At 39.5% G+C, this 21,736-nt stretch overlaps 1 protein-coding gene across 1 annotated transcript in view; it reads left to right on the plus strand.

Annotated features, from left to right (window-relative positions):
• The window catches only part of LOC138369033 (zwei Ig domain protein zig-8-like), a 219,715-nt gene that overhangs the window by 142,520 nt on the left and 55,459 nt on the right, over positions 1-21,736 (plus strand). Inside the window, exons 2-3 of the mRNA XM_069331922.1 lie at positions 3,594-3,709; positions 5,945-6,022. Coding sequence (XP_069188023.1) covers positions 3,594-3,709; positions 5,945-6,022 — 194 coding nt within the window. The remainder of the gene's footprint in view (positions 1-3,593; positions 3,710-5,944; positions 6,023-21,736) is intronic.

A 21,736-nucleotide genomic window follows, 5' to 3' on the forward strand; every position in this document is an offset into this window, starting at 1 on the left:
ATGCCCTACATAAAGTGTTTGATGTGTCTTTTACATAGTGTCATTAATGTACATTCACAAAGGTGAAATGTAATTCTGATCAGCTTCCATATATACTTTACACCCATACATATACATACACACACACACATATACATACATATATACACACACACATGCATTCACATACATTTGTCTCATTTACCCTGACAGGGTGAGATAGCTGATAAAGAAACTAGTGTGCAATTAAGCACTTAATCACTGAAGGTGATGAAGGTGCTTTTACAAGCTCAGGTTATATAGTTACATCATATATATACATTGTATGATTGATATATTACATGGTCAATCTTGGATACAAGTCCAATATATCATCAACTGTTCCAGTACGATTAATCAAACGAAATCCAATCCAAATCCAATCCAAGTTCCAAATCAATCAAACGATTGATTTGTCGCTCTTGACAGCAAATCACACAATCTGCCCACTGACAGCAGACAAACGAACACAATCTGCGTCTCCATATTAAACCTATCTTAAGAAGCCTAGCCTGAAGGTCGCTTGCAGAACTGAGAGGCTTCGAACCCTTGATCTCGCTAGTATGACTCACGGGATGCTCGCAAGCCTCCATCACCCACCACGGGGCCATCCATCTCTCTGAACCATATATTGATAATCTGGCAGAGGATGCTGAGTCTGGAGATGAGGCGGGAGACGCTGCCAGCATCAGGGGGCTGGCTGATGAATACTTAGGACGGCGACAAGCACCGTGATTAATGGCTGGCGCCCTAGACGGCTTCAAGACATAAATTAAACACGTGTCGAACTAACGACGGGTGTTGGGGCAGGATATGTGTCTGCCATCCCATCTTCATGCCCAAACACCTGGGTATAAAAGACTTGGTCCGGGTACCCGGCATTGCCCGGGGTCTGTCTCTCCTGTCATCTATTTATCTATCTATCAGTCTAAGTCATCTATTTATCTATCCACTTGTCCATCCATTTCTCCAGCTGTCTATTCATCTATCCATCGATTCATTTGTTCATCTATTCATCGATCTGTTTCTCCATCTAGCCTTCCTTCCATGTATCTTTGCAGAATATAATAGTTACCCCATTCGAATGTATGGTTCTTCAGTTTTCTATTGGAGCTGGAGGTTCAGAATATAATTTTCCTGTTTTATAGAACTACGGCCTTATTTTAAATAACAGGAAATGTATGTTAGTTTTCCCGAGATCAATGAATAATGGTGTATATTTCTATAAGGAAAAAGTCTTTAATTTTCGTTATTAATTTCGCAGGTATCGTGGCGAGCAGTGCCAAAAACCGTTGTAGGGGTTTGAATGTGGCACTGGCACGCTGTTCCCTTTTGAATTCTAGCGACCCCGACCAGCCTATGATCATCCCCTACCCCACACCATTCCCTCTGCCAATTTAGGTGAAGCTCGCCCCATGCGTCTGGCCTCCAGCTTTGGACAGGCAAATAGACATTCTATCATACAATACACACTTTTCACTAGAATACCTGTAACCTCCATCAATATTTAACAGAATATGCTCTTGCTAGTTCTTACTGAATACGATCACTACTCAGGATGTAATGGGTTGGAAGTGGTAGGAATGGGCAATACTGTTGAAATTAAAGGTGTGGTGTGGGACAAATGAGGATGGTTAGCTAGTGAATTAGAGGTTAGAGAGGCTGCTAGTGGCTAGAGAAGTTAGAGAAATGGACGGAGGGAGATAAGAAGCAAAGGTTGATAGAATAAATGAAATAAGAACAGTCGCCATGGGAGGCCGGGATGTGGAGGGGGGGACACGAGGGTCAGGGCAGAGGATAAATATAGTATTGAATGAAAAAATATTGTTGGTCGGAAAACAGAATATTGTGAGGAAAGTTAACTCTTGTAGATGAGAGAGAGAGAGAGAGAGCAATACTGTTTAGGTGAGGGGAAAGTTAGTGCTCGGAACGTGTTGTGAGGGGAGGGGAGGGGAGAGAGAGAGAGGAAGGAGGGGTGAGAGAGAGAGGAAAGAATGCGTGAGCTGAGAAACGCGGACCGAGGCTCTGGGGTGTTAAAGCTGCGAGGCTTTCCCTTCGTGGGACTCAAATGTGAGAAGGATGGGATGGTGTGACGGACGGTGGGAGGGAGAAGTAGAGCAGCGTTAAGGTGAGATGGAAGGAGAGAGAGAGAGAGTGAAGGAGCAGAAAGTGAAGGTAGGGATACTTGATGTGTTGGGTGGATGTTTGATTTTTTGAGAGGGAGAGAATGGGTGAGGAGAGGACCAAACAACAATGTGTTAGGAGGGAGAGAAGGGCTGTAATGGGGCATAAGATTACCAGAAGAGGTTGAGCATGTTTATAAAATAAACATAGAGGTAGGGGAGGTGAGACGGATATAATAACAGGAGTATAAAGATGTAAGGATGTGAGGGGTAGAATTACGGGCTATTCATGCCCGTGCCATCTTTTGGGTGGCTTAATCTTCATCAATCAATCAATGGGTAGAAAGAAGGCTGTTGGGCAGTAGAACTCCCAGAACCCCATCCAAGTACAATCCAGAAGAGGCTGGGTTAAAATGCTTGAAGGAACTGCAGGTATGTGTGTGTGTGTGTGTGTGTGTGTGTGTGTGTGTGTGTGTGTGTGTGTGTGTGTGTGTGTGTGTGTATCTACTCGCCCAGTTGTTTAGTTTGCACATTTTTTAATTTGAATAAATAAGCTTCAGCGTTTTGATAAAGATTTTATGTAGCAAAGCCTCGCGTCCCTATCAGCACTGGTCTCATCAATCATAAAACTATGGATGAAGCTTGCGTCAGCAGCCTCATATCTGTGTCAACAGCCTCATATCTGCATCAACAGCCTCATATCTGTGTCAACAGCCTCATATCTGGGTCAACAGCCTCATATCTGCGTCAACAGCCTCATATCTGCATCAACAGCCTCATATTTGCGTCAACAGTCTAATATCTGCGTCTACAACCTCATTTTGTAGCTCCTAACATTTCCTCACTGATCCCAAAATAAAAGTGTTTTATTTAAGTGAAAGTGAAATGAAAGTGTGAACATCACTGGCTTCATTAGATAACCTTCTTCCTGTTATGTTTGGGTTTTATTGCTTCTTATACTAAAATGTCTAATGTTTATTATTTGTATTATGATCCGTTTCACTTGAGAATGAAGTTGAAAATATAACATTACAAAAGTTATTTTTAAAGTCTTATAATGGCCGGACGGAGATGCGAATTGTTGATCATTTCAACATTTTCAAAGGCTGAGTAAAGTGAATATAATCTTGCTTGTACAACCTAATATTACAACCCATCCTCCTGTTTATATAGTACTTTGTGTAACTGTGTGGACCATCGTACATATATGTACGTACTGGACAATTAGGTAGTAGAATGTGGTACTACTATTCTTCTTTCCAAATGCCCATTACGTCAATAATACGATGGTGCACACTGTAGCTATAAGTACTATCTAAAACAGGAGGATGGTCTGGAATATAACTGAGAGAGAGAAGTGTGTCTTATTGACATCCAGTTATTGCGACTGACTTAGCCAGCACACGACCATAGCCTCATGACACACAGTAATAATAGAGGTTTCCGGCGCAGGTTGGTGCTCGTGGGTGGCGGGTCCGGTCTTCGTGGAGTCTCCCGCCAACGTGACGGTGAGCGAGGGCGCCCACGCCTTCCTCCCCTGCCGGGTGGCCAACCTCGGCGACAGATCCGTGAGTATATGCTCACTTCTCAAACTGTTTATTGTGCGCGGGAGATTTTGCTTCAAACAGTTGACTGGAAAGTTGAACGAGGTGAAAGAGTGCTTCAGTTGGCTCTGATAACCACTCTTCAGTCTTTTTCTCACGGTATCTCCTGCAGATAGAGATTATCTAGCCTTACAATTTGGTTAGGAAAGATTTACCTGAATTTACCCGAGAGCCACTAACACTCTAGTAGCATCGACAAGGACAGGAAGCCGGCGGCCTGTCAAACGGCCCCCCTTTCCCATTCCTACTGGTATCGGTCGACACAACTGTTCATGGGTAATAAGGAAATAATAAATAATCTGCACTAACCTATTTTGAAGGGGGGAAGGGATCTCTCCTTGCTTTTTAACAACTCATTATTATTGATAAAAGAGATGCAGTTAAATTGGCCATCTTTGTTTAATATTCTTGAAAAGTAGAATGGATACTTTAAGTTTTCTTGGTCTTCAATATACTTCAGGTTGTATATAAGATTACTTCTCTACTCCAGTGGAATTCTCTTGAGTGTGATGGAACAGTTATATTCAAGGCTCTAACTGTCTTGGGGCCTTAGGCCAAAATAGTTAATGAGCCCATCCTAAACAGGACTAACTAAAGCAACAACATCGAACGCATTATTTTTGTTATTTGAAGGAATTTTGAAAGCTTTGAAACGAATGTCAGCGCAGCTTCTTAGATTTTAATTTACGTTTTGAGGCTTTAAACATACAACAAAACTATGTACAGTACTTTTAACATACAACAACATAAAACAGTATTAGTAATTATTAGGTCTTGCTTCTCGGTGTATTAACTTTTTTTTTATTAATACATGAGGTACATCTGCATTAGTGCAGCTGCCCTAGACTATATGAAGTGGAGTACAGTGTGTCAAAAAAGCTAACTACGTGATGCTAAAAATCACACAGGATGGTTAGTCATACAGAGGCATGGGATAGGCAGTCTGCACTGGCAGACTCCGGATGCATTTTGAGGATATCATCAACACAAGATTGAATAAGGTAGCAGTGGTACTAAAAGTCTCCATCTCGCAGGATGGTTAGTCATACAGGGCCATGTGTTTAGTAGCCTGCACTGGCAAATTTTGGGTACACTGTGAGGATATCTTCAAGAATACAAGACTGAATAAAGTAATTGCAAAGCTCCAAGTACCTCATGCCAACTGGTCTGAAAGGTCTGATAACTGGCCATTCGGTGCTGTAGTGCGGGAGATCATGCCGCAGTTCCTGCTCACAGAGTTTGCACCTGGAGTGCTCAGGATTGGGAGATCCGACTCCTGCATCCACCTGTCAAAAGTAACGGTGTATTCACACAGTGCTTTAGTATTGGACTATGTTCAAGCCTAACGCATACTTGCTGATCAGTAAACTACCTAAAGTATATGTGCTTATACTTTAGCCAACAGACGCTAGTGTTCACTCCTAGTTACACCACACTAGACCAGCCAACAGACACTAGTGTTCACTCCTAGTTACACTACACTAGACCAGCCAACAGACGCTAGTGTTCACTCCTAGTTACACCACACTAGACCAGCCAACAGACGCTAGTGTTCACTCCTAGTTACACCACACTAGACCAGCCAACAGACGATAGTGTTCACTCCTAGTTACACCACACTAGACCAGCCAACAGGCGCTAGTGTTCACTCCTAGTTACACCTCACTGGACTATTAAAACAAATTTTTTACTCGCATTTAAATTCTTTCGATAAGGCTTCAAAATGTAAATTTTCCGTCAGATGTAAAACCTATTTTTTTTTAGGAAAGAATCTTTATCATACATATATTTATATATATATATATATATATATATATATATATATATATATATATATATATATATATATATATATATATATATATATATATATATTCTAGGAAACTTCCTTCATCAACAGCCTTTTGGAAACAAAATTCCTTTTATTTCTTTTTAATGTTCTCATTTAGTTACAATCATATATATAAATAAATAATCTTGTATAACAGTGTATAATAATTATAATTAAAAAGGGGGAGGTAGCAGAAGCAAATACTGATACGGCTTTTAAAGTCAAATTAACAAAAATATATGAATGTTTCTCTCTGAATAATCATTTCTCTGGGGCTATGGAGAACCTGCAGAGTCTTGTAACACCCACTGAGGCTGTGTTGCAGGTGTTGTGTCACAGGTGTTGCTATAAGTGTTGTGTTCCTGCAGGTGACGTGGATGAGACGACGAAACCTGCACATCATCACGGCGGGACTCCTCACATACTCTCCTGACGACCGCTACAGAGTAAGTCACTCTTCATGCACTCTTACTTGGCTTAAAATAAATTCTTTAGCCAGAGAAAAATCTCCTGTGAGGTCTTTATGTAATTAATTGTTTATTGATATATATATGTCTATATCTATAAAATACCTGTATATTTGTTTGTTAGTTTCTTAGTTTGTCTAATTGTTCCTAGTATTCTCTGTTGCCAAATTTGGCGGGTCGGGAGTGGCATCAATAAAAAGCGTGTCAAGTGATTCTGTGCCACAGTGACCCCCCCCCACCACGCCCCCCAACAAAAACACGACATTCTGACACGATTCTGAATTGTTATTATTGTTATTATTATTATTATTGAAACAATCAACTGGTGCTCTTAGGTGCCAGGAACCCGCGACCAGCGTACTGCCAGCTGCAGCCTCTGCAAGAGTCACAGCAGAGCTGCAATTGATTTTCTCATTGATATATATCACATTTAGTGTAATTTCTTCGGTGTTATTATCTTTATTTTAAATTTTATTATTATTTGTATTATTATCATTATTATTATTATTATTATTATTGTCATATTATAAAACATTATGCACTAATTATTCCAAATCAAAAATAAATCTAATAATAATAAGAAGACCGACATATACTGACATGTGATACATGCTGACACACATGCCAACTCATGATACTTGCTAACACATGATAAATAACATTGGATTTAAACTGTCACACATGACACACGACACATACTGACACACGTGAGACATACCCGCACTTGGGTAGACTCCGGGCAGTACCAGACTCTTAAGATTGTAGAAGACAACTGTTGGCTGGCTGTTGAAAGTTGGTTGAGAAGGTGAGAAAAACACCATATATATATATTGTGACGGTAACGCGTTGGTGTTCGGCTGTTCAAAAGCTAGGGGTATGGCCTCGTCACATATAGAAAAAAAATAGAAAATCTGGAACTTCGTCTGTGGTAAGGTAAGGAGAAGACACACAAAACACAAGTAAATTTTAACAATGAAATTTTAATTACGTTAAAGAAAGCAAAACATGAATAAAATGGACATACAAATTCGTATAATAAAATCAATCAAAGTAATAAGAATAATCAAATGGCAAAATGAAAAGTTACGTTAAGACAAGTGAGCAAATAACAAGTGTATGACAAACAAAGTAAATAGGTGCAGGAATATTGGCTTCAAGCTATCACTTCTCTTAGTACACGTAAGCCTGGGGCTTAGTCTACCAACGAGACGTGTTAACTTGACGAAAGCTCGGGATATTCTGAGGACTGAGGTCGTGGCGGCCCCAGACATCAAGTAGTATGGTCGGTGGAGTGCAGTTGCAGCTGGACCTGCAGCCAATCAGCGATGAGCAGGCGACAAGACAGGTAGTTTGGCGGTTCGAGGTGGAGCAGGTGTTCCTGGCTGCATACGTTTTGCTCTCTGGCAAACCTTGGAGATGTTGTTGTCGTTGTTGAATATTTCTTCCATATTAGTTGTATATAGATTTGTAGCGATGTATTTTGGAGGGAAGAGCAGGCTCAATCTCTTGAAGGAGATTATCGTCACAACTCTCCCCCGAAGCCTGCGGTTCTGGAAGAAGTACGTCATTATGTGGTGGAGTAATAGATGGAGTCGCTTCTACTTCATAAACTCTGGAGAGATCATGGGCTAAGATGTTGTCGGAATCTTGGTATAGCATGTCTCCAGGTTGAATTTCTGCAGTTATCAAGCCCATAGTAGAAGACGTTGAGATGAGAAGTGGGCGTGCTGCAGGAGGTGTAGGGTGGTGTGGTCCGTGTTGATGGTAGACCGAGCACTTTTCAGGTGTGGAGTGAAGTGCTGGAGCTTCAGGATGATGAAGAGTAGCTCCTTGCCAATTGTTCCGTAGTTCCTTGTAGCAGTAGTCGCTGACAGGTGTATTCTCCTCGCCTCGTTGCTGCATCACGACACCACCAACGTCGGTACCACTGGCGTCGACATGGAGGATGAAGGGCTTATCTGACGAGGTGAGAGTGGAATTAGAATATGGCAAAGGAGCACTATTATTATCCTGAAAGTATTTGGGAAGATCATTAAGGATTTTGGAATTAGAAAGCGCTGACTCCTTGTCAGTGCTTTCGGGAGGAGAAGCTGGGAAGGTCTCACTGTGGATGTAGGGTTCTGTGAAGGTAGAACAGTTAATCAGGACAGTGGGAGGAGTACCATTATATTGCTTCAGGAGGTTGACGTGGCACAGCTGGGTCTTCCGCCGCCTATCTGGAGTCTCTATAACGTAGTTGTTGTTGTTTCGGCACTCCTTGACGCGGTAGGGTCCTGAAAACCTGTTTTGTAAAGGTGAACCTGGGATAGGAAAATATGCTAGGACGAAGTCTCCTGGCTTAAATTTTCTTACCTTGCTGGTCTGGTCGTAATGAGTCTTCATCCTCTCCTGGGCTTTCAATAGATTATCATGGGCAAAACGGTGGACTCTCTCTAGAATGTGTTGAAGGTTTTGAAGAAACTGGGGCACATTCTGATGCTCACTGAAGGTGTCATCTCGGAGAGAGTCTTTGAAAGCCTTAAGGGGAGTACGGCACTTACGGCCGTAGAGCATCTCATAAGGAGATACTCCTAGGGATTCATTGGGAAGACTTCTGTAAATACACATTATAAGGTCGATTTGCTTATCCCAATCCTTAGAGGTTTCACTACAAAACTTTTTCAAGAGTGCTTTGATAGTCTGATGACTACGTTCAAGAGAACCCTGTGAAGCAGGATGATAGGGGCTGGACAATACCTGTTTGATGTTGAACTCCTCCAGTGTCCTTTTGAAGAGATCACTAGTGAAGTTGGTACCACAGTCGCTCTGAATCTCCCTGGGAAATCCGTATTGAGTGAAGATCTTCAATAGATGTTTTACAACCGTAGCAGCCGTGATGTTCTTCACTGGAACTGCTATGGGAAATCTGGTGGTTGGACACAGGATGGTTAAGATATAGGCGTTACCTGAACTGGTCCCAGGTAAAGGACCAACACAGTCTATTATAAGTCTGTGGAAAGGTTCCGCAGGCACCTGTATGGGAATCAGTGGCGCTCTGGGAATGGAGATGTTCGGTTTGCCTGCCATCTGACATGTATGACACTGTTTTACGTACTGTTTGACGCTATTTACCATACCTGGCCAGTAGTAGTCTTGACGAATTCCATGGTAAGTCTTGTTGAAGCCGTAGTGGGAGAGTGCTCCGTGGGCCAGGTGTAGAATAGTGGGCCGCAGGGTGGTAGGAATCACAAGTTGTTCGATGTTGGCCCAATCGTCCTCCTCCTTCAGTTTACTGGGTCTATATCTGCGGTAGAGCAAGTCGTTCTCTAGGAAGAACCCAGGAATACTGTCGGGTTGAGTCTCGGCCTGGAAAAATAATGGTGTTAAAGTAAGATCTTCCCTCTGCAACTTACGGAACTCCAACTTGGTCAGATGCGGGGGTAGTTTCTGAGGGTCTTGAGGGACAGCAGTAGCAGTAGAGTCAGCTGGCTGTGGACGTGCGGCTTGTGCACGGGTGGTCACGAGAACCGGAGGAGAAACTTCATCACTCTCTTGAACCTCTGCTGGAACATACGCTAGAATAGGGTTAGTTGGCACAGAGTTACACACCTGGGGTTTGTCCATGACGATCAGGTTGGTTGGTTGAAGGTCTTCTGCCAAGTCGTTGCCTAGGAGAAGTTGCACTCCAGGCATGGGAAAAGGCTTTTCCCTGACGGCGACTTGGACTTCTCCGTTCACGAAGGGACAATCCAGGTGGACTCTGGCGAGAGGATAAGGAGTGGTAGCAGTGAGGTCAGTGATGAAGACAGTTTCTCCGGTGTAGGCGATGTTGGGCACAGCCGACTTCAAGATGATCGATTGAAGAGCCGCTGTGTCCCTCAAGATCTTCAATTTGAAACGTCCCTCCGTATTTGAACCGTTGGCAGAGACAGTTCCAGTATACAGGTGGTTACTGAAAAGAGAAAGATCATTAACATTAACACCAACATTCATCACAGGCTTACCGGACTTAGGAGGAGTTGGTTTGGGTTTCTGTGGGTCAGTGGTTCCCTTGTATCGAGACTTACCACACTTGTCTATGGTATGTCCATAGAGTCTACAATACTTGCAGTACAATTGCGAGCCAGCTTGATCGGTGCTCACTTTCTCGTAACTGTACCACGACTTCTTACTGGAGGATGGTTCGGGTGTCAGCTGGTGGATGAGGCTGTAAGTGTCAGCCGACTTAGCACACTTCAGGTAGTCGGTTTCTTCTTTATCTGCTAAGTAGAGACGGACAGGAGGCGGCACACGCCTCAAGAATTCTTCAACTAGCATCAGGTTGACGAGTTCTGTAAAAGTAGAGACATGTGCTGCTTCCAGCCATTTCATGAAATATCTCCGTTTTGTGTTAGCAAACTCGAGGAAGGTAGTGGTACTTGCCTTCAGGTGGTCACGGAATTTCCTTCGATAACTTTCTGTAGAGAGGAGGTAGGCGTCCAACACTGCTTGTTTCAGAGTCTGGTAGTCATTCTCAGACGCCAAAGTACTGAGTGTGACTGCAGCTCAACCTGTAAGATGGACTCTGAGAAGTGTGGCCCATTGGTCGACAGGCCAACTGAGTTGATTAGCAAGGGTTTCAAAGGTGGTGAAAAACACATAAATTTCTGCTTCTACAAAGGATGGCATTAACTTACTTGCATGTGATATATTAAAACTGACGGGAAGATTGGCAGTAGCTTGCTGGCGTTGAGCGAGGTGTGAAGTTTCCAACGTGTATTCTCGTTGACGACACTCTAGAGCCAGAGTCGCTTGTTGCTTGTCATGTTCACGTTGCATCTCCAACTCGCGTTGTTTTGTTTCAAGCTGTATCCGTTCACGTTCACGGAGTAACGCAATCTCACGTTCTTGTTCTTCCTTTCGTATGGCAGCTGCTTCTCTTTGCTGCTCACGTTCAATCTTGGCCAGCTCTAGTTTGAGTTTCATCGTTGCCAAGTCAGTTTTATCTGCAATATAGTAAGTTTCATGAGTTTCAGAGTCTATCTTACCTTGCTCTAAATAGTAATCCAGCAACAGGTTGTGTATGTCATTTTTGTTGGCTTGGTAGGGAACTTCTAGTTGGTACTCATGTGCAAGAGTTTGTAATTCAGTCCTCTTGGCACGACTTAAAGTCCCTATTTCACCTGCTGGATCTGCACGGAGAGCTTGGAGACGAAACATTGTGAAATTAGCAAATAAATGTACAACGAATATACAGTTATAGTGAATGTCAGAAACAGGACAACGTGGCAACTGATACCTATCCTGTGGGATCTTTAACAATTAAAGTTAAGTACAAGATGTTAAATGATTAATTTAAATCAAGGGCGCAGGAAATCTTGTACCCGGTACTCATGTAAGAGGATAAGGGCAAGAAAATCCTACTAACAAATGAAACAGAGTTTCGAAAACAAATGAAACAGTTAATTGCCTCAAAAGTAAAATTGGTAGTCCAAGGATGTAGGCATACCTTGCCGAGTCTCTATAGGACATAAAGCAAGTTTTTCCTACCGAAATTAATATGATACTTACAGAATTAGCGAACTTTTGTGCTCTGAAAAAGTAAGCTAATTCCCTACCGTTGTATGTATCATCATCTCTGACTGACGTGAAGGGGTGCGAGGTGTCAACTGGTGACGAGAACTGCTGCTGAGGTCCCAATTCAGCAACTAAAGTTCGAGCTAGAGGAACTTTGGCCCTCTTTGTCCTCCTACAGTCAGATTGCAGAAGATTAGGTGCACTTGACCCGGGGCAGACCACAGTACCAGGGTACCAATATGATGATCTGTCAAAAATGAGAAATATCCAAGGGACAAAGATGGTAAACACAAGTAATAACACGGAGGGAGAGATGACCAATTAAGAGTATGACTGAGGCCTACAGTCACCACGTAATCCAAAGTTGTCTCACCTTCACCATATGCTACTCTCGTAATGCACAATACACCGCACCATATAAAAAATGAAATTGAATATGAAAAATAGTAAAAGCTACGTTAACAAAGTTAAATACGCTTACCATTAATTACCACTTGGCACCAGTACCTGAGTGAAGCTCCTAGGACAGGCCCCCATATAATATGTGACGGTAACGCGTTGGTGTTCGGCTGTTCAAAAGCTAGGGGTATGGCCTTGTCAGATATAGAAAAAAAATAGAAAATCTGGAACTTCGTCTGTGGTAAGGTAAGGAAAAGACACACAAAACACAAGTAAATTTTAACAATGAAATTTTAATTACGTTAAAGAAAGCAAAACATGAATAAAATGGACATACAAATTCGTATAATAAAATCAATCAAAGTAATAAGAATAATCAAATGGCAAAATGAAAAGTTACGTTAAGACAAGTGAGCAAATAACAAGTGTATGACAAACAAAGTAAATAGGTGCAGGAATATTGGCTTCAAGCTATCACTTCTCTTAGTACACGTAAGCCTGGGGCTTAGTCTACCAACGAGACGTGTTAACTTGTCGAAAGCACGGGATATTCTGAGGACTGAGGTCGTGGCGGCCCCAGAAATCAAGTAGTATGGTGGGTGGAGTGCAGTTGCAGCTGGACCCGCAGCCAATCAGCGATGAGCAGGCGACAAGATAGGTAGTTTGGCGGTTCGAGGTGGAGCAGGTGTTCCTGGCTGCATACGTTTTGCTCTCTGGCAAACCTTGGAGATGTTGTAGTCGTTGTTGAATATTTCTTCCATATTAGTTGTATATAGATTTGTAGCGACGTATTTTGGAGGGAAGAGCAGGCTCAATCTCTTGAAGGAGATTATCGTCACAATATATATATATATATATATATATATATATATATATATATATATATATATATATATATATATATATATATATATATTAGTATATTTTGGTAGCAGTCTTTCCTGTAGACATATATTATTAAATATGACCGAAAAAGTAAGATTAATAATTCTAACACGAATTTTCTCAATCTTTCGTACATTTCTTTTCACTGTTGGAGGTAAATCAAAAATCAATTCTCCAAAATTCATTTTTATTTCTAGTCTGACGCGACACGAGCGCGTTTCGTAAAACTTATTACATTTTCAAAGACTTTAGTTTACAAATACACAACTGAATAGAACTTACGCATCTCCGATTTTATATCTACATTTTAGTGAGGTGGCATTAATAGGGTATTAATTTCATCAAAACAAGACAGAACAAGAGGTGGCATTAATAGGGTGTTAATTTCATCAACACAAGACAGAACACGAAACAATGGGAATTGAATAGAAGTGTTTGTAGAAAGCCTATTGGTCCATATTTCTTGATGCTTCTATATTGGAGTGGAGTCTTGAGGTGGGTAGAATATAGTTGTGCATTAATTGGCAGTTGATTGCTGGTGTTGACTTCTTGATGTGTAGTGCCTCGCAAACGTCAAGCCGCCTGCTATCGCTGTATCTATCGATGATTTCTGTGTTGTTTACTAGGATTTCTCTGGCGATGGTTTGGTTGTGGGAAGAGATTATATGTTCCTTAATGGAGCCCTGTTGCTTATGCATCGTTAAACGCCTAGAAAGAGATGTTGTTGTCTTGCCTATATACTGGGTTTTTTGGAGCTTACAGTCCCCAAGAGGGCATTTGAAGGCATAGACGACGTTAGTCTCTTTTAAAGCGTTCTGTTTTGTGTCTGGAGAGTTTCTCATGAGTAGGCTGGCCGTTTTTCTGGTTTTATAGTAAATCATCAGTTGTATCCTCTGATTTTTGTCTGATTTTTGTTTTTGATTTACCTCCAACAGTGAAAAGAAATGTACGAAAGATTGAGAAAATTCGTGTTAGAATTATTAATCTTACTTTTTCGGTCATATTTAATAATATATATATATATATATATATATATATATATATATATATATATATATATATATATGTATATATATATATATATATATATATATATATATATATATATATATATATATATATATATATATATGACAATGTCAGACCATGGAGGAAAAATGAAACAGGAATTTCCTTAAGTACTTTCGTATAAACGTGGATGAATGTAGAAAATAGAGAACTATTAGCTGAATATCAAATAAATGGATTTAAACTATTTCACACAGATAGATATATTAGACGAGGAGGGGGAGTAGCCATATATGTTAGGGACAATTTGAAATGTAGTCTCAAAGAGGGAATCAAAACTGAGCCACACACAGAAACTATTTGGATAGAATTAAACGAAAAAGCAAATAATATTATAATAGGAGTTATATATAGGCCACCAAATTTAGACAGAATGGAAGCAAAGCATCTATGAGATGAAATATCTAGAGTATCTAGATCTAACAGTATTTATGTCATGGGTGACTTTAATTTTAGTGGAATAAACTGGGTGAACAAAATAGGGAATAGTGAAGCAGAAGATTTTCTAGAATTAATTGACGATTGCTTTCTTACGCAACACATTAAGGAACCAACGCGGGAAAATAATATTTTAGATTTAGTGTTAAACGACAGGGAAACACAAATTAATGACATCGAGATAGGGAGTGAGTTAGGGAACAGTGATCACAAAGTAATCAGATTTAGCATAGAATGGAATAGACCCGTAGGAGAAAATTCTGTTAAAGTGCCAGATTTTCGAAAAGCTGATTTTAATAGCCTAAGAAATTTTTTGGGTCAAGTATGGGGTGTGGGCCGGTCTTGGAGCGAGACATGAACCCAGCGATAGGTGACGTAAAAGGGGATTTCGATGTGGATTTAATATATAACTTATTTAAGAATATTCTAAACAAAGCACAGGAACGTAGTATACCATACAAATTGAATAGATCGAATACTAATGACCCAAAGTGGATAACAAATAATTTAAAGAACCTTATAGGTAAAAATAGAGCTTGGTACAAATGGATTAAGAATGGGGAAGTCAGTTTAGAACAGGAATTCATACAACTGGTTAGAAATGTTAAAAAAAGAGATTAGGAAATCAAAAAGAAACTATGAAGTTCGCATAACAGAGCAAGCAAAGTCAAATCCTAAAGTTTTTTTTTCAGTTATATCGAACTAAGACTAGGGAAAGGATTGGTCCATTAAAATCTGAGACAGGTCAAATAACGGTTAATGACAAGGACCTAGATTCAGGAAGCTCTGTGTATTTCTTCGTAAGTGGGTTTGCTACGAAGGTTCCTAAGTGTGCCCTAAGAAGATGCTTAGGTGCGATTCAATAAGGTATACTTAGGAAGAAAATTGTTGGTTCACCTGCGTGCCGATAGAGGTCACTACTGTGTTTCGTTTGGCCAATCAGAGAGCAGCAACATTCTTCATATTGAAGATTTAGCGCTGGCTTATCGGAGCTCTACTGCCTCCTATTTACGTTGAATTTTCTTATAAAATTAGTATATTTCGAAGTAAAACAATGTTTTTTCAACTTCTACAACCAGCACCGACATTGTAGTAAACAAATATGTTACAATTGTTGTTTACCTAATTGTTGTTGTTTAATTCTAAGAGATACTGTGTAGCTGTCCTTCTTGCTCGGAAGATGCGCTGACAATTATTGTATATATTTACTGAATTTACCCAAGGGCCACTAACTATCTAGTGACCTCGAAGAGGACAGAAAGCCGGCGGCTTGTTAAAGGGCCCGCCAATTGTCTTAATGATATTTTTTAGCTGTAATTTGGCATTTACGGCTTCAGCGGGTAGCCGGTTCCATGGTTTATAGCCCTCTTGGTGGAAAAAAAAACATCTGTTTTCAGTCCTACTTGAGAGAACATACTCTCCAACACTATATCTGTGATTGTCCTGTTATCAGTGACTTCATACCAAATGGTATGAGGTATTTTGAGCTCTGTAATTACTTCATACACTCAGGAATATTGGAAGATATTCTTGTGCTGCACCCAGATTTTGCCAGTGGAGGCTAATAGATCAGCATTAAGTATTTTGTTCTCTCCTAATTCCATGTATGACTGGCCATCCTGTGAGGATGTTGGGTGAGCTTGTAGTTGGTTTTTGATCTACACTGTGTGGTCCTTTATACAGAATAGGGAAGCAGCACATTGCTGTGTATACCTAAACATGTTTAAAAATACATTGTCGAGAGGAGTTTTGTAGAAACTGGTAAGAGTAATTATAATATAATGTTTCCATGATTCAGTGCTTACCTCTTGTGAAAATTGCTTAGAGTTGTTTAGTCAGAGTTGATTTGTTTTTTGTATTGAGGCTGGTATTTTCTAAATTGATTCCATGTACAGTATGTCTAACCATCCTGTGAGATGGGAGTGTTAGATAAACTTATAGCTAGTTTTTTATCTACACTGTGTAATATTCCATATAGAATAGGGTAGCAGCACATTGCTGTGTATACCTAATCTTCTTAATAACAAAAATCAGTAATAAAAATTTTGAATTATAGTTTGTATTATTACAAATACAGTACTGTATTATTCTTATTAAATCATGTTGACCATGGATCATTAAGATCTCATGTTGATATGTAATACAAGTCATATTTCTTTTGAACTGCTAATCCATGCTAATCATTCATTAAATTGTGCATTATGTCTCAATTTTTCACTTTCTTGGATATACTGTACAGTACAAAAAGATAGGATAAAAATAAACCAGTAATATTTCTTTCATTATATTTTTCATTTAAATAACTGCAACAATATTTTTACAGCTGACAGGATTTGTTTTACCATACAGGTGCATTATTTGTTAAAAAAAATTTGGTTTATTGTTACACACAATGGTGCTACATAGCCTTCCCAGCTTGGTGCCTTCTCTTAATACTTACTGATTAAAAAATAAATAATAAATACATTTTATTCAGGAAAAGTACATACAGTTGATTTACAAACATAATGTTGGATTTATAGGCAGAGCTAGTACATACAATACCTAAAGCCACTAATACTCATAGATTTCGGGCAAGGTGTGGGGGGAAAAAAACACAGACTAAAACTTAATAGTAATCGGGATTAGGTATAAATTGTGTTGAAAGAAGGAATAAAAAATACAAAAAGGGGGTTAACATAGCATAAATCAGCAATTGCACATGATGGTGAACAGCGTTGTTTAAAAAATAGCAAGACATGGGTTGACATTTAGGAGGTAAGTTAGGTTACATGGAGTTAATTAGGCAGTACTTGGTTTAACTCTTAAACTGGTTGAGAGAGGTACAGCCTTTGACATGATTCGGGAGGTCATTCCACATTCTGGGTCCCTTGATTTGTAGAGCACTTCTAGTTTGGTTACACAAAGCCAAATTGAGTAACAGGAAGAGGTCTTGGACACAAATTTGTTCCATGCTAAATGTAGAGGAATCAGCTGAGTATTCCTCAAATAAAATAAGTTGCCTCAGCTTATAAGGTAAATAAAATAAGCATTTCTCAAATAAGTAGCTGCCTCACCTCACTGCCTTACTGCTACATAGCCTTCCCGGCATGGTACGTTCTTTTGATAATTACTTGTTCCACACCCAAATTGTATAACAGGAAGAGGTCTTGGACCCCTACTTCCCTCTCTCTTTTTTAATAATCTATATAGTCATAATTATAGCTTTAAGTATTCAATGAATAAAGTTTTTGACATTTTTACCCTTCTCCTTACCTAACATCATTTGTGCAGCATATTTTTATTTTATGTCTCACCCAGATTTAATTTCAAAATAAAACCAAACTAAATAAATTAGAAATGGGTATGTATAGCTAAGGTACACCCTTACTACTAGGTGAACAGGGGCATTTGGTGATAGTAAATGATCCCATCAGGCAGGGCTCATCACCTCTCGTATTTCATGTTCACCAGTGTTTATTTACTTAATAACTACTGGTATAATATCTTGCTATTATAAAACTAATTCTACTATCATCAAACACATATTTACTTCAAGTTTCAAGCAGAGAATGCATATATAACTAACACGAAGGACTCCTCTTCACTAGATTCACCAGCTATAATATTTTGGTCATGTTCCAATATCATAAATCGATCCCAGTGTTATGTAGTAGAGAAAAAATGACTTATATCCAGTTTACGTAAAGCTACGAGTGGTCGAAACCACACTTAAATCCCGGAATGAACTTACGAAGGTTTTTCCACTTAGGGTAGTTAATTGAATACGGACGTAGCCGCCACGAAGGCGCTAAGACAGAAAACGCTCTTAGCTAAGAGGAAAAACCTTCGTAAGTACCTTCTTGAATCCGGCCCAAGGAGATGAGTAGTATTTTTAACAAATATTTGATATCTGTATTTACTAAAGAAGAACTTAACAATATGCCTTCAGCCGAACAAGTCTATGTGGGTGGGGATGAGAACAGGTTGGCTAATTTAGCAGTTACCAGGGAGGATGTAATTAAACAATTAGAAAAACTAAAACCAAACAAATCCCCAGGGCCGGATGAAGTGTTTGCCAGGGTGCTTAAAGAATGCAAAGAGGAGCTTCCCGAGCCACTGTCTACCATATTTAATAAATCAATAGAGTCAGGCAGAGTGCCAGAGTCATGGAAGGTAGCTAATGTGGTACCAATTTTTAAGAAAGGAGATAGATCACTTGCGTCAAACTATTGGCCAATTAGCCTAACGTCTATTGTGGGAAAGTTACTTGAATCAATAATTGCAAATACAATTCGTCTCCATCTTGAAAAACATAAATTAATAAATGAGTCGCAACATGGTTTTATAAATGGCCATTCATGTTTAACAAATTTGCTAACTTTTTATTCCAGCATAGTTGAGGCACTTGATAGTGGTAAGGATTGTGATGTTGTGTACCTTGACTTTAGCAAAGCTTTTGATTCAGTGCCACATGAAAGACTAATTAAAAAAATAGAAGCTCATGGTATTGGAGGTGCTATATTAAGTTGGATTAGGGCATGGCTATTCCAAAGGAAACAGAGAGTTAGTATAAATGGGGTTAAGTCAGAGTGGGATAATGTTGTAAGTGGAGTACCTCAAGGCTCTGTCCTGGGACCTCTGTTGTTTACAATATATATAAATGATTTAGATTCAGGTTTGAGTAGCAACATTTGCAAATTTGCCGATGATACGAAAATCGATAGGGAAATTAATTCGGAGGAGGACTCACTATCACTTCAAGTTGCTCTAGATAGGGTTTTGAAATGGTCAAAGGATTGGCAAATGCAGTTTAATGCTGATAAATGTAAAGTTCTGAGGCTAGGTATTGATGATAGAGTTACAAGATAAGAGCTAGATGGTGTTGAGATTGCGAAGTCGGATTGCGAAAGCGATCTGGGAGTTATGATTAGTAAGAATTTAAAACAAAAGGATCAATGCATGAATGTTCGTAATAACGCGAATAGGACACTGGGATTTATTAATCGAAGCGTTAGTAACAAGACTCCTGGTGTGGTTCTTAAGCTATATCTGGCTCTGGTTAGGCCCCATTTAGATTATGCAGTTCAGTTTTGGTCGCCGTATTATAGAATGGATATAAAATCACTTGAACGTGTCCAACGTAGGATGACTAAGTTAATTCCCCAAATTAGAAATATTTCATATGAAGAAAGATTAACAAAGCTTAAGTTGCATTCACTGGAAAGGCGAAGAGTTACGAGTGACATGATAGAGGTTTACAAGTGGATGAATGGACATAACAGGGGGATATTAATAGGGTATTAAAAATATCAACACAAGACAGAACACGAAACAATGGGTATAAATTGGATAAGTTTAGATTTAGGAAAGACTTGGGTAAATACTGGTTCAGTAACAGGGTTGTTGATTTGTGGAACCAATTGCCGCGTAACGTGGTGGAGGTGGGGTCCCTCGATTGTTTCAAGCGCGGGTTGGACAAGTATATGAGTGGGATTGGGTGGTTATAGATAGGAGCTGCCTGGTATGGGCCAATAGGCCTTCTGCAGTTACCTTTGTTCTTATGTTCTTAGATGGGGTCCCTCGATTGTTTCAAGAGCGGGTTGGACATGTATATGAGTGGGATTGGGTGGTTATAAATAGGAGCTGCCTCGTATGGGGCAATAGGGCCTTCTGCAGTTACCTTTGTTCTTATGTTCTTATGTATATTAATACATCTTCAGAAGGAGTATTACTCCTTCTGAAGATGTATTAATATACGAAAGTACTTAAGGAAATTCCTGTTTCATTTTTCCTCCGTGGTCTGACATTGTCACATTTTTAATCACGTGTTTATTTTCGTGATACACACACACACACACACATATATATATATATATATATATATATATATATATATATATATATATATATATATATATATATATATATATATATATATATATATATATATATATATATATATATATATATATATATATTCCTACGTCCGTGGAAGGGTGGCAGACAGTTGGCATGGGACTATATTTGTGTATCCACCCTGGCAATCACATACATCAACCTCTCTGCCGGCACAGCAGGAGCCGCGGCGACACGCAGAGAAAGAGACAAGTCAGCCAAGTACAGGCAATTAGATCATCGGTACAACTTCGTTCCAATAGGGTCTGATACCCTAGGCCCATGGGGAGAGAGTGCAAGAAGGTTTCTTAAGGATCTTGGTTCCAAGCTCATTGACACCACAAGAGACCCTAGAGCGGCAAGTTTTCTCTTTCAGCGCCTCAGTGGCGCGATCCAGATGGGGAATGCTCGCTGCATCCTCGGTTCATGCCCGGGCGTCGGAGGAGTTCGAGGAAATCTACAGCCTCTAGGAAGCAAACTTTTTCTTGTGTTCTCTTAATGTTCATTTTTTGTATAAAATCAGATATGTAAATGTATAACCTTGCATAATAAAGTGTACACCATAAAAAAGGGGGGTGGTAGGAGAAGCGAACACTCCTACGTAGTCAGAGTTAAATGGCAAGTTTTTCACTGAATGCTCTGTGTTCCCTTCTCTCAGGCTGTGGGTCCCTATAATTGCACCAGAGGTGGTACCCCCATACATATATATATATATATATATATATATATATATATATATATATATATATATATATATATATATATATATATATATTATTAAATATGACCGAAAAAGTAAGATTAATAATTCTAACACGAATTTTCACAATCTTTCGTACATTTCTTTTCACTGTTGGAGGTAATTCAAAAATCAATTCTCCAAAATTTATATTTATTTCTAGTCTGACGCGACACGAGCGCGTTTCGTAAAACTTATTACATTTTCAAAGACTTTAGTTTACAAATACACAACTGAATAGAACTTACACATCTCCGATTTTGTTTATATCTACATTTGAGTGAGGTGAATGGGGTGAGGAGGCATTAATTGGGTATTAATTTCATCAACACAAGACAGAACAAGAGGTGGCATTAATAGGGTATTAATTTCATCAACACAAGAAGGAACACGAAACAATGGGTATTGAAATGGAAGTGATTGTAGAAAGCCTATTGGTCCATATTTCTTGATGCTTCTATATTGAAGCGGAGTCTTGAGGTGGGTAGAATATAGTTGTGCATTAATTGGCTGTTGATTGCTGGTGTTGACTTCTTAATGTATAGTGCCTCGCAAACGTCAAGCCGCCTGCTATCGCTGTATCTATCGATGATTTCTGTGTTGTTTACTAGGATTTCTCTGGCGATGGTTTGGTTGTGGGAAGAGATTATATGTTCCTTAATGGAGCCCTGTTGTTTATGCATCGTTAAACACCTAGAAAGAGATGTTGTTGTCTTGCCTATATACTGGGTATTTTTGGAGCTTACAGTCCC

This window comes from Procambarus clarkii, chromosome 3 (genome assembly GCF_040958095.1).
Source record: "Procambarus clarkii isolate CNS0578487 chromosome 3, FALCON_Pclarkii_2.0, whole genome shotgun sequence".
Lineage (NCBI taxonomy): Eukaryota > Metazoa > Arthropoda > Malacostraca > Decapoda > Cambaridae > Procambarus > Procambarus clarkii.